The sequence below is a fragment of the Oncorhynchus masou genome, chromosome 5 (assembly GCF_036934945.1).
Source record: "Oncorhynchus masou masou isolate Uvic2021 chromosome 5, UVic_Omas_1.1, whole genome shotgun sequence".
NCBI lineage: Eukaryota > Metazoa > Chordata > Actinopteri > Salmoniformes > Salmonidae > Oncorhynchus > Oncorhynchus masou.
In genome coordinates this window covers 24310104-24323633 of record NC_088216.1, presented here as the reverse complement: position 1 = coordinate 24323633, position 13530 = coordinate 24310104, and the positions used below count along the sequence as shown (strand labels likewise).

The window sequence follows — 13530 nt, the reverse complement described above, 5'->3', positions numbered from 1 at the left end:
AAGTAAGCATTTCACGTTCGCATGTGACAAATAACATTTGATTTGATTCTATCATGTCTTGTGATGATGCGTCCTGCATGTATACTGTAAGTGAACTCATCACAGATCTGAATATCAAGAAGTCATCGTCTCTCGCTGTTGGGAACTTTCATTTTGACATGGCTGGTCGTTTTATACTTGACGTGCGAAGCTGTCCCATAGACCTCCGTACATCCCCAGTCATTTTAGTCTTTGTTATGGGGGATGGTGTGAAACAGGTGGGTAGATGACTGATCTCCAACTAAAGCCAAAAAACAAAACATTTGGCGTGGGGTATAATTCTATTCGTGCGGCGATAAACTAGACTGTGAGAAAGAGAAGCAGAGAAAGAGGTTGTTTATGAGGCAATGAGAACGATCAGCCTTGTTCTATTGGAACAGTAGTGGGACTGTGACTTCGGCACCTGCTGCTGAAAGTCATTATGTCCAGTGTTATAGCTCAGGGTTGTGTGTGTGTGTGTGTGTGTGTGTGTGTGTGTGTGTGCGTGTGTGTGTGTGTGTGTGTGTGTGTGTGTGTGTGTGTGTGTGTGTGTGTGTGTGTGTGTGTGTGTGTGTGTGTGTGTGTGTGTGTGTGTGTGATGTCCGTGGTCAATTCACTGGCTCTACTCTTGGGGACTCACAAGTCCTAACACCTCTGTGCCACAAGGATGTCCAGTACATTTTTTAAGCCTATAGCCTTTTTCCTAGGTTAAATAAAGGATAACAGCCCTCAAGAGCCCATGTCATGCCTCCGATGGGCACCGCTAACAGATTAGACTTTCATTCTCCCTGTTCCGTCCCTATAGACACCAGGCCGTGGCCCCACCATGCATGTGAGACATGACCAACATGGCAGCCTGGGATAGCTCGAGCAGCCCCCCGAGCAGCATGGAGCCTATAGGTAATATATGGGGAATAGGGTGTCATTTGAACAGAGGCATGCATGTACATTTGATCCAAAATGGAACATTTGCTGTACGACTTGTATTAACATGAACTCCTAACCTCTGACCCCTGACTCTCCAGGCAGCTGCGCCCCCTTGGCCTCAGAGTCGGACATCTACCGCAGTGTCCAGGCCGTGCTCAGGGAGCTGGAGAGCCAACACCCCTCCTCTGTGCTCAATAAAGGTAAGGAGTTTCCACTAGACTCTTTATGGGGTTTACGCACTGTTGAGTTGAGCAGAGCTGAGAGGTAGTGAACCGGCTTGCTTTCCAGTGAGCTTGGCTCCATTTCAGGTCAGGCTGCTTTTGTTGCACATTTCCAGTCTGGTTTGTTCAGAGGTGTCGCTAACTGGTTAGCTTCAACTGGTAGTGCTAGCTAGATGCATATAGCAAGCTTCATCAAGTAACCCCCACGCTACTGACCCTAAGTTCAATAACGATACATATGGGTACCCTTATATCACAGGAGGCTGGGGAGGGGAGGATGGCTCATAATAATGGCTGGAAGGAAGTGAATGGAATGGTATCAAGCACATGGAAATGGTGTGTTTGATACCGTTCCATTTATTCCATTACTTTGAGCCTGTCCTCCCCAATTAAAGTGCCACCAGCCACCTATGCCTTACATACAAAGCATCTCGGTTTAAAATGGACTAAAGGTCCCAGACTTGCCTCTCTGCTCCACCGTCCAGAAGGAGTTGATTCTCTTTAATGTTCCGACCAGGCCATATTAATCTGCCCAAACCACATGAGGATGACACATAACCTCTGCCTGCCAATAATCGGAAAATTGCATTGAGTCAGCTATTAGTTTTATCCACGGTTTGGGTTCGTTGTGCAATGGAACAAAGCATTCGCACTGAGTCACACCAGCTATTTGTGTAGAGCTTTGTCTATGGAAACAACAGAGAGTGTGAGTGCTGTTTAGTGCCATGTCTGTGGAAATGTTTGCAAGTGCTGAGTGTGTGTTTCTACTCGAAGGGATGCTAAGATGGACGCTGCACAAGAAGGTTCGGAACAATCCTGCCAACAGTCTCATTCTGGTGAGAGTCATCGTCAAGGAGCTGGAAAGGGTATGTCATCAGTGTGCGCCATTAGGCCATTCCGGGGCCTTATATGGAGAAATATAAATCTCTGGGGCCATTCATTATTAGTCTTCACTGTAGTGTCAAGAGACATAATAAGACAATCAACGATTGCTTCCCAAATCAACTTGAAAAGAACACTGAGATTGTCAAGGACATTGTGCAATGATGTGATACATGAATGTTATGTCTAGTGGGAACCAGGGGTGGATTGGCCATCTGGCATTTTGGGCAAATGCCAGATGGAAGGGTTTATTTTTAGCCCAGTGGATCTGTCAAACTTGTATTTTTTCTACACAAAATTATTTTGAACTTGCTAGTAATTAGCCGGTGTGGAGGCCTCAAGGAAAATAATTGTCCAATGTGTTAGAAATGCCAGGACCAATTTCTGGTCCCAGTCCACCCCTGGGGGTAACAGACAAGCTATCTTCAACAGACAAACTTTGTATTAGTGAGTAACTGATTAACACAATAGTTTGTGTGCTTGTCTCTTGTTGTCTGCAGGCTGAGAGGGTAGACTGTCGGACACACATCATCCCCCTGCTCCACACACTCATCTATGCTGTCATCCAGGTAGGTTCCCGGAGCTTACAATACATAAGGAAACACCTGTCAGACATGACAACAGCATCTTTACAGACCTGTCTCAGGGTTGGCTGGGTAGAAGCTTTCATTTGGGTGGATTGGATCATTTCCCACCACTGTTTTGATGAGCTCCTCTGATTCGATGAAGTCTTACTTCCTGTGAATCGTCTCCTACACTTCCTGGTCAGGCGAGGTCAGGACTCTGTACTGTCGTAGGCCTTTATCTCTTCTTTGTCTGTTGGTGTCTACTAAAAGAGACAGTTATTGTTGTTACCAGAGCCATATGATGTATATTGAGGTTTTGGGAAGTTTGTGCAAGTATTTATGGAGGGAAATGGTACTATACTGTATTTAAGGGTTGTGTGTATGTACCATACCAATTGTGTTTGGTGGTTCAGGTAAGTCCGAGGACAGCTAACCGTGCTAACCGTGCATATATCTGTGTACGTTCCAGTCAGCCTATGTTCCTGACGACCTGTACAAGCGGGTGTACGACTTCTGTAAGAGGCTGCTTACCCTCCCCCAGCCCTACTGTACTGTAGGCCTCAGCTACACCAGACGCATGAAGACAGAACGCTACACACCAGGTACTGAAACCAACATACATCCTTCGTCCAACCGAATGATGTATTTTTCTATTATGTGTTTAGGTAAGACTTTATTGGTAGACTTGACTGTCTTCGAAAGGTGATCATCGTTTTACTGTAATACACGTTATAATGAAGAGGGATGTTTGTTTTCCACTTGTCCACTGGCCGTGGTACGAGAATGCCACGCGTTTTAAACGTGTCCACTGGCCGTGGTACGAGAATGACACGCGTTTTAAACGTGTCCACTGGCCGTGGTATGAGAATGCCACGCGTTTTAAACGTGTCCACTGGCTGGGGTACGAGAATGCCACGCGTTTTAAACGTGTCCACTGGCCGTGGTACGAGAATGACACGCGTTTTAAACGTGTCCACTGGCCGTGGTACGAGATTGACACGCGTTTTAAACGTGTCCACTGGCCGTGGTACGAGAATGCCACGCGTTTTAAACGTGTCCACTGGCCATAGTACGAGAATGCCACGCGTTTTAAACGTGTCCACTGGCCGTGGTACGAGAATGCCACGCTTTTTAAAAAACGTGTCCACTGGCCGTGGTACGAGAATGCCACGCTTTTTAAAAAACGTGCCCACTGGCCATGGTACGAGAATGCCACGCTTTTTAAACGTGTCCACTGGCTGTGGTATGAGAATGCCACGGGTTTTAAACGTCTCCACTGGCCGTGGTACGAGAATGCCACGCTTTTTAAACGTCTCCACTGGCCGCAGTACGAGAATGCCACGCTTTTTAAACGTGTCCACTGGCCGTAGTACGAGAATGCCACGTGTTTTAAACGTGTCCACTGACCGTGGTACGAGAATGACACGCGTTTTAAACGTGTCCACTGGCCGTGGTACGAGAATGCCACGCATTTTAAACGTGTCCACTGGCCGTGGTACGAGAATGACACGCGTTTTAAACGTGTCCACTGGCCATAGTACGAGAATGCCACACGTTTTAAACGTGTCCACTGGCCGTGGTACGAGAATGCCACGCTTTTTAAAAAACGTGTCCACTGGCCGTGGTACGAGAATGCCACGCTTTTTAAAAAACGTGCCCACTGGCCATGGTACGAGAATGCCACGCTTTTTAAACGTGTCCACTGGCTGTGGTATGAGAATGCCACGGGTTTTAAACGTCTCCACTGGCCGTGGTACGAGAATGCCACGTGTTTTAAACGTGTCTATTGGCCATGGTACGAGAATGCCACACGTTTTAAACGTGTCTATTGGCCGTGGTACGAGAATGCCACGCGTTTTAAACGTGTCCACTGGCCATGGTACGAGTATGCCACGCGTTTTAAACGTGTCCACTTGCCGTGGTACGAGAATGCCACGCGTTTTAAACGTGTCCACTGGCCGTGGTACGAGAATGACACGCGTTTTAAACGTGTCCACTGGCCGTGGTACGAGAATGTCACGCGTTTTAAACGTGTCCACTGGCCGTGGTACGAGAATGCCACGCGCGTTTTAAACGTGTACACTGGCCATAGTACGAGAATGCCACACGCTTTAAACGTGTCCACTGGCCATGGTACGAGAATGCCACGCTTTTTAAAAAACGTGTCCACTGGCCGTGGTACGAGAATGCCACGCTTTTTAAAAAACGTGCCCACTGGCCATGGTACGAGAATGCCACGCGTTTTAAACGTGTCCACTGGCCATGGTACGAGTATGCCACGCGTTTTAAACGTGTCCACTGGCCGTGGTACGAGAATGCCACGCATTTTACACGTGTCCACTGACCGTGGTACGAGAATGACACGCGTTTTAAACGTGTCCACTGGCCGTGGTACGAGAATGCCAAGCGTTTTAAACGTGTCCACTGGCCGTGGTACGAGAATGACACGCGTTTTAAACTTGTCCACTGGCCGTGGTACGAGAATGACACGCGTTTTAAACGTGTCCACTGGCCGTGGTACGAGAATGCCACGCGTTTTAAACGTGTCCACTGGCCGTGGTACGAGAATGTCACGCGTTTTAAACGTGTCCACTGGCCGTGGTACGAGAATGCCACGTGTTTTAAACGTGTCCACTGGCCATAGTACGAGAATGCCACGCGTTTTAAACGTGTCCACTGGCCGTGGTACGAGAATGCCACGCTTTTTAAAAAACATGTCCACTGGCCGTGGTACGAGAATGCCACGCTTTTTAAAAAACGTGCCCACTGGCCATGGTACGAGAATGCCACACTTTTTAAACGTGTCCACTGGCTGTGGTATGAGATTGCCACGCGTTTTAAACGTGTCCACTGGCTGTGGTATGAGAATTCCACGGGTTTTAAACGTCTCCACTGGCCGTGGTACGAGAATGCCACGCTTTTTAAACGTGTCTATTGGCCGTGGTACGAGAATGCCACGCGTTTTAAACGTGTCCATTGGCCGTGGTACGAGAATGCCACGCGTTTTAAACGTGTCCACTGGCCGTGGTACGATAATGCCACGCATTTTAAACGTGTCTATTGGCCGTGGTACGAGAATGTCACTCGTTTTAAACGTGTCCCCTGGCTATAGTACGAGAATGCCACACGTTTTAAACGTGTCCACTGGCCGTGGTACGAGATTGACACGCGTTTTAAACGTGTCCACTGGCTGTGGTACGAGAATGCCACACGTTTTAAATGTGTCCACTGGCCGTGGTATGAGAATGACACGCGTTTTAAACGTGTCCACTGGCTGTGGTACGAGAATGCCACGCGTTTTAAACGTGTACATCCTTTTGACCCACAGGAGTGCTGTATCAGAGGATGGTGGTCGCAGAGCAGAGCCTGAAGAATGACTACCATCCCTTTCAGGAGAGGTGAGAGAACAACCTAACTTGCTGTTGCATACAACACGGTGGCACAGTACAGTGTAGAAGCCATTTTTCCTTACGGTATAGAAGGACATGCTGTTTGTAGATAAAGTCGTAGTAACAGCAGCTTGCATGTGAACTGCCGGGGAACTGGTTGATCAAGGATAACCAAAGGCAATAACTCAATCTCTCCTACGGTCTCCTAGGGTGTTTGTGTTCGCCGATCCAGTAGTCTTCTCCGGCCCCCACGGTGAGGCGCTGAGGGGGGACATCGAGGCCTCGGGCTCAGGGGGGTATCTGAATCCCCTTGACCACATGCGGACCGTGGTCCAACACTCCATCCAGGCTGCTCTCGGAGGGGAGCTGTGTCACAGTCCTAAACTGGCACAGGCACTGAAGGTCAGTGTGGTTGCGCTGTGGTTGTGTTAACATTGAGTTTCGCTATGACGTTTTTTCTTCTCTTAAAGTCTGGTGTTTCGCTATGCGTATGTAATGATGGGGTTCAGGCTAAAGGTTCTTGGTAAAAGCCTTCATTTAACTTTCTTTCTTTTTGTCTTTATTTATTCTCCCGTCCATCCCTCTTCGGAGAACAGAAGTAACTTAGTTTCTTTCTTTTTGTCTTTATTTATTCTCCCGTCCATCCCTCTTCGGAGAACAGAAGTAACTTAGTTTCTTTCTTTTTGTCTTTATTTATTCTCCCGTCCATCCCTCTTCGGAGAACAGAAGTAACTTAGTTTCTTTCTTTTTGTCTTTATTTATTCTCCCGTCCATCCCTCTTCGGAGAACAGAAGTAACTTAGTTTTTACCGCATGGTTTTTTGTTACATGTACATTCTAACCACATTTTATGTACACAGCACTTTTTACACAGTAGAAAAACCTTTTGGGTTTGACTTCTGTTCTAGAGTAAAGAAACCTGTTTTATGTTCTTGGTATTTGTTTGATCTCGGTTTGACGTTGGTTTTGTTTTCGCAAATGTTGCTGTGTTTTGTTCAAAGTTATCTAAATCAATACCTCTTTGTGTTTGATACTAGTTTCTATTTCAATGTATTGCGCAAGCCCCTTTGTGGTTTATGCCATTTCAATTTGCACCAAAGCAAAGCTCAGTAAGCTAAAGTTGTCTATTGGTGCCTCATACATGCCATCTCAGTCATATTCAGCAACACACACACCAGAAATGATCTATAATGTCTCAATAGCATGTTGTTTAGTTGTGTTGTTCCATGATCTAACAGAGGTTAGCACCATTCCCATTAAAAACACACACACACACACACACTGGTCCTAATATAACACTCATCTCAACAGGATGTGTCAAACTCAGACTTCCAGATGTGTTTGTCTGGTCGCTGGTGGCCTTTCACCTGTATTCTATTCATAGACGGTGTGTGTGTGTGTGTGTGTGTGTGTGTGTGTGTGTGTGTGTGTGTGTGTGTGTGTGTGTGTGTGTGTGTGTGTGTGTGTGTGTGTGTGTGTGTGTGTGTGTGTGTGTGTGTGTGTGTGTGTGTGTGTGTGTGTGTGTGTGTGCGTGTGTGCGTGTGTCTGTGTGTGCGCGTGTGTGTGTGGCAGGAAATTGGCCAGGACGTGGAGCCGTACTTCCAGGAAGTGGTGGCCTGTCTGGAGCAGAGTGTGGAGGAGGGCAGTAAGGGGGAAGGGGTGGTGCTGAGGGGGAGACTGGGACAACTCTACAGAGAGATCCTCACCCATACTGATACATCAGGTATACATTTTTTCACATTCAGATAAATACTGCCAATGCTGTCCATTTTTTGTGTTAGTGTGTCTTCAAGCTGACACATACCATACAGTGCAGCTGTCACTGACTCAGAAACCGTTAATAATAGATCGCTGTATTGCAGTTACTCTGACTCAGGGACCGTTATTAATAGATCGCTGTATAGCAGTCACTCTGACTTTGGGACCGTTATTAATAGATCGCTGTATAGCGGTCACTCTGACTTTGTGACCGTTATTAATAGATCGCTGTATAGCGGTCGCTCTGACTTTGTGACCGTTATTAAGAGATTGCTGTATAGCAGTCACTCTGACTTTGGGACCGTTATTAATAGATCGCTGTATAGCAGTCACACTGACTCAGGGACTGTTATTAATAGATCGCTATATAGCAGTCACGCTGACTCTGGGACCGTTATTAATAGATCGCTGTATAGCAGTCACTCTGACTTTGGGACCGTAGTTAATAGATCGCTGTATAGCAGTCACTCTGACTTTGGGACCCATAATTAATAGATCGCTGTATAATAGTCACTCTGACTTTGGGACCTTTATTAATAGATCGCTGTATAGCAGTCACTCTGACTCAGGGACCGTTATTAATAGATCGCTGTATAGCAGTCACGCTGACTCAGGGACTGTTATTAATAGTTCGCTGTATAGCAGTCACTCTGACTCAGGGACCGTTGTTAATAGATCGCTGTATAGCAGTCACGCTGACTCTGTGACCATTATTAATAGATCGCTGTATAGCAGTCACTCTGACTTTGGGACCCATAATTAATAGATCGCTGTATAGCAGTCACTCTGACTTTGGGACCTTTATTAATAGATCGCTGTATAGCAGTCACTCTGACTTTGTGACCGTTATTAATAGATCGCTGTATAGCAGTCACTCTGACTTTGGGACCGTTATCAATAGATCGCTGTATAGGAGTTGATCTTTCACACTGTATTCCTCCATGTCTAAATCTGTCGAGTCAGAGCCCCCCCCCCCCCTCCCCCAGGACAAATGTACACTGTATTTACTTTTCAATCCATATTTTTTCTTCTCATCATAACAACTATCCTTCAAATGGACATTACACTGTCTCTCAGGCCAGCTGTGAGACCATATACTTAGTGTAGGGGATGGGGACCAGGAAGTAAGCGGGTGTTGTGTTTTTTTTTTGGTGTCATTGTGACAGTTTGGGCTCTTCCTGGTTTAGACACATTGTCCTCCGGTGGTGGGGGATGCCTGTGTGACATGCCACTTCCCAATCCGGAGATGAGCTTCCACCTGTGGAGGGAGGATGAGGAGATCTGTGAGTGGTGAAATCTGTTGTTTATACACAATGAGAGAACTCTGTTACATGAACTCTGTTACTCTGTTTAATAAGAGTATACTTTTTTTCTCTCAAAAAGGTAGGGGTCAAAATGATTTACACCCCTAAAGATTCTTAAAAATAATGTGGTCACAAGTTTAGAATTTGATCCCATATTCCTAGTACGCAATGACGATATCAAGCTTGTGACTCTACGAACTTATTGATTGCATTTGCAGTTCATTTTTGGTTGTGTTTCCAATTTTTTATGGGCCCAAAAGAAATGAATGGTAAATAATGTATTATGTCATTTTGGAGTCACTTTTATTGTAAATAAGAATATAATATGTTTCTGAACACTTCTCCATTAATGTGGATGCTAAATTAATAGATTATAGATTAATAGATTAATAATCCTAAATGAATCGTGAATAATGAGGAGTGTTATTCTAACACACTGTGTTCTCACCCGATGCAAACGTCCAATACTATAGCACTTTCTTGTCTCGCTGCTTCCTGTTTCCAGTGACCTGTATTGACATTCATGTTATAGAGATACAGTATATATGTCTTCTGATTCCTATTTCTCTGATGTCACCTCTACCACCAGGGCGCGAGCTGGCCAAGTGCGTGCGCTCCAGCTCCATGTCGTCTGAACACTTCTGCCTCAGCCAGGACCAAGAGACCGACTTTGACCTCACCGACCTCTCTGCCGACCTCACTTCCTCCTCCGCCATGCCCCGCCACTCCGTGATGTCCAACGACAGCGGCATCGAGAGGGACCTTCCCCCTGGGGTTGAGCCTTCAGTGGTGGAACCCTCTGGTGGCTCGGAGGAGGGGGAGGCCAGGTTAACCCGACGAGGAGGCATCAAGATGAGGCCGTCAGTCACGGACAATATGGCCCTGATGCAGGACGCTCTGGAGAAGAGCGGGAGTGTGGCCGGGGGAGGCGGGGGGACACTTCATAGGAAGGCGGGGTGCAGCGGGACCCCCTCATTCTCCAAGCAGCAGAGGCACTTCACGGCCCGGATCGTGGTGATGGGGGACGACAGGGTGCTGGGGAAGCTGGCTAAGGCCTTCTACTTTCTCCGGTGAGGGACCAGGATCATGGGTAATGTAGTCTGAGAGACTGCATGTAGTTTGTAGTGGACATTGGATATATTAGAATGAATACTGGATATAATAGATTTCTGTTAGATATGATCATAGTATAGTTTTTGGTGACAGTTCCACCTACAACATCTCAATTTGGTTAGCCCTATACTATGCTGTTGAAAATGTTTTATTTCTTAATGTCCAAAAAATGAAATCGTAAACTAACTGTCCATTTCTGTGGTCACTTCAGGAAGAAGGAAGTTGAATTGAAATCATGACACATTAATAGTTAATGCGTCAGAAATATAATGGGATTATTCCCGGGTTTCTGCGTAGCATGGTTTGTGGGTTAATCATTGGTTTCACTCTGCAGGAAAAGAGAAGCGCGTCGTCTCTTTCTGACCATGAAAGTCAACTTCCAGTTTTACTACATCCCTGTCTGTGAGGATCCCAGTCCCACCTCTCCTGTCAGAGTAAGACCACAAACTAACACTTCACTCCTATCAGTTTACAACCTGTCAAGAGACACTCATTTCAGTGTTTCAGTATGTGAACACACACCCCCACACACACACACATCCACAGACAGTATGTGAAATGATCACATCAAAAGAACGATATGCGGGTTGAAATGGCAGATTTGGACACTGATAAGTGCCTGCATTGGAACGCAGTGTACAGGAATATGCTGTAAATGGCGTCAGAGCTCAGGCTCTGCTCTTCACAGTGCTGAATGAGTTTTGACTGACCGCCGTTCTGAACTTGAGCACCGCACGCGACAAGAAGTTGCCCACATGCCTCTCACTAATTGGACAACTTTTGTAATTTGTTGTTGTCTGAGTGAGGGGAAATGCTGTAAATTAAGAGGACTATGTATTTTGAAAGATGAGATGTCCAAATGTGCACTTTACATTTCCATATCATAAAACTCCTGTAATCTAGTCAACGTTTATGATCACTATGTTTGATGGCATCAATCAATCTATCGCATTGATTTATAAAGCTCTTTTTACATCAGCAGATGTCACGACATGCTATACAGAATCCTAAAACCCCAAACAGAAAGCAATGCAAATGTAGAAGCATGGCGTCATATCCTGGATTGTTCTGAACAGAATCTCACTTGGCAAAAACTGGTTGAATCAATGTTGTTTCCATGTCATTTCAACAGCAAAAAATCTATATGATGATGTTGAATCAACGTGGAAACTGATTGGATTTGGAAAAAGTCATCAACGTAAGGAAATGTGTTTTTTTTCACCCAACTTTTAACCTAAATCCAATGAAAGTGATATTTTTGGTTGATTTCACATTGGCAACTCAACCAAATGTAAATCAAAACTAGACGTTGAAATGACGTCTGTGCCCAGTTTGTGTATTATGAAGAAAATCTGCAGCGAAACACTTACCCGAATGCACCTGAATGCACCTAAATCAACCTGAACATTCCTTTCTATGGGCACCAAAACGACGATATGTTCTCTGAATTGCCCTGTGAAAGCGTAACACTGTAAGATCGTATTTTATAACTTAGCTAGTCATGTTGGCAATAGAACAAGCTTTCAAATGATGCCCACTGTGACTTATATTGGTCCGTTTTTGGATTGCGTATACAACAACAGTAATTGTGTGATGGCGGGGATGGAGGGCAGTGTTCCAAACGAAACAACTACAAGTGTGCTTGCTGTAGTTCCTCAAAGGCACAGCTAGGAAAGCTATAAAAAAAACAACCAAGCACCTTATAGTTGAAGACTCTTCTTTAAGTGATAAAAATGTATTGAAATGACTTAGGAACTGTGCCCACTTTGGAGAGGGGTGTGACCACTCGGAGACTATTGTTTTTATGTTATGTTGCCCCTACCCCACATTTTCCAGGAATATTCTTATCATGTTACTGAATGTATCCAGAGTATTTTCAGATTTTGTTATCAACAAATGTGGCAAAAGGTACAGTAAATGTAAAATGCACATAAAATCAACAGTGTAATGTTTGGATTCAGTCCTGTGTCACGTGAACTGTGTCCTCAACTTTGGTATTATAATTTTCCCAAAATCTCCAAACTGTTCCCTTTCAATTGCTACCGTGGTTATGCAAATGTTTTCATATTTTTCCTGTAAGAAACATTTAAATTTAGCCCTATTCATATAGGCCAATTCCCACTAGTGTAAAGGCTTAATGTCATTCTCTGGTTTCACACTGAACTTGAACCTTGTGCTTCTCCACCTGCGTTGCTGTTTGGGGTTTTAGACTGGGTTTCTGTACAGCACTTTGTGACATCAGCTGATGTAAGAAGGGCTTTATAAATACATTTGAAATGTGAAAACTTAGCTGTAGTTGAGTTACTCTAACAGTTTAGTAGAGTAATGTATCTATAATAAACCATGTTGTACTTCTCTATCAGGAAAACCTCTCCCCAACCCGGGAAAACCCCTGTGCCCTGGGTTCCTACTTGGGAATGGTGGATCCATGGTACGACTGCAACATCAACAGTCTGGGTTCTATGATCCCCAAGCTGGCCAAAATGGTACAGTAACCCACTGTTTCTACGTTATGTTGATACTTTGGATTGAGCCTGCCTGGAATGCATTGGTTTCATTAGCCTGGCAAGTGTAGATTTCAGGATTTTAAGAGGAAATAAAATACGAGTCTGATCTGCAGTAGATAAAGGTATGTGGTTAGTTATGTGTGGTTATGTTGAATGTGGTTTATGCTCTGCCACCAGGAGAGCATAAAAAAAGTCAACAAATTATTGTTTGCATGTTTCTAGGTGTTTTGAATGATTAGCAAAACAAAAGGAAATTGCACAGTACTGTACAGTAGTTGCTTGCTTACAGGAAGTGAAAAAATCATATGTGGGCTCTTATCGGAACTAGCAACCAAGCAGTACTGTATGCAAATAGCTTTGCTGTTATGAGTCATCTTAGCATTTAGCTGGATAGAGGGAAGAGAAACTGTTTGGCACAGTGTAGTGAAAGACAGGGAAGTATCGGGGGGGGTAAAAGATTGTGAAACGTAGCAGGGACACAGGGTCAGGTTTTCATTGTTTAATGCTGTAGTTTCCAATAAATCATGAATGGTAATGAATTACAATGGGAGGGAAATAGAACAAACATAAGTTGTTGCTGCATAGTAAAAAAAACTTTGCGCACACAAACATCCCGGAGTAATCAAGGCACACATGTAGAATGAAAAGGCCTTTTTTTGCAATGCTTTGGTGGGTTTTTTATTCTTGCTGTGTATTAGCCATAAATCAATCAGGGCTTTTACTATGTTCCACTACATGAGAGTGCCTTGATTACTTCTGGACGTTTGTTTGCACAAAGGCTTTCCTTTTCCTATTTCATCCCATGATCAAAGAGCTGTCACGTTCGTTGGAATGAATATCGGACCA

The 13530-nt window shown here is 44.8% G+C and overlaps 1 protein-coding gene across 3 annotated transcripts in view; it reads left to right on the top strand.

Annotated features, from left to right (window-relative positions):
* LOC135537266 (phosphoinositide 3-kinase regulatory subunit 6-like) overlaps positions 1-13530 on the top strand; it is a 37226-nt gene that overhangs the window by 11110 nt on the left and 12586 nt on the right. For all 3 annotated transcript variants that reach the window (XM_064963467.1, XM_064963475.1, XM_064963462.1), the window contains exons 2-13: positions 824-918; positions 1044-1145; positions 1941-2032; positions 2549-2617; positions 3084-3216; positions 5943-6012; positions 6213-6405; positions 7575-7725; positions 8948-9043; positions 9654-10134; positions 10512-10611; positions 12541-12663. In XM_064963467.1, the coding sequence (XP_064819539.1) occupies positions 858-918; positions 1044-1145; positions 1941-2032; positions 2549-2617; positions 3084-3216; positions 5943-6012; positions 6213-6405; positions 7575-7725; positions 8948-9043; positions 9654-10134; positions 10512-10611; positions 12541-12663 (1671 nt within the window). In that variant the 5' untranslated portion in view covers positions 824-857. The remainder of the gene's footprint in view (positions 1-823; positions 919-1043; positions 1146-1940; positions 2033-2548; positions 2618-3083; positions 3217-5942; positions 6013-6212; positions 6406-7574; positions 7726-8947; positions 9044-9653; positions 10135-10511; positions 10612-12540; positions 12664-13530) is intronic.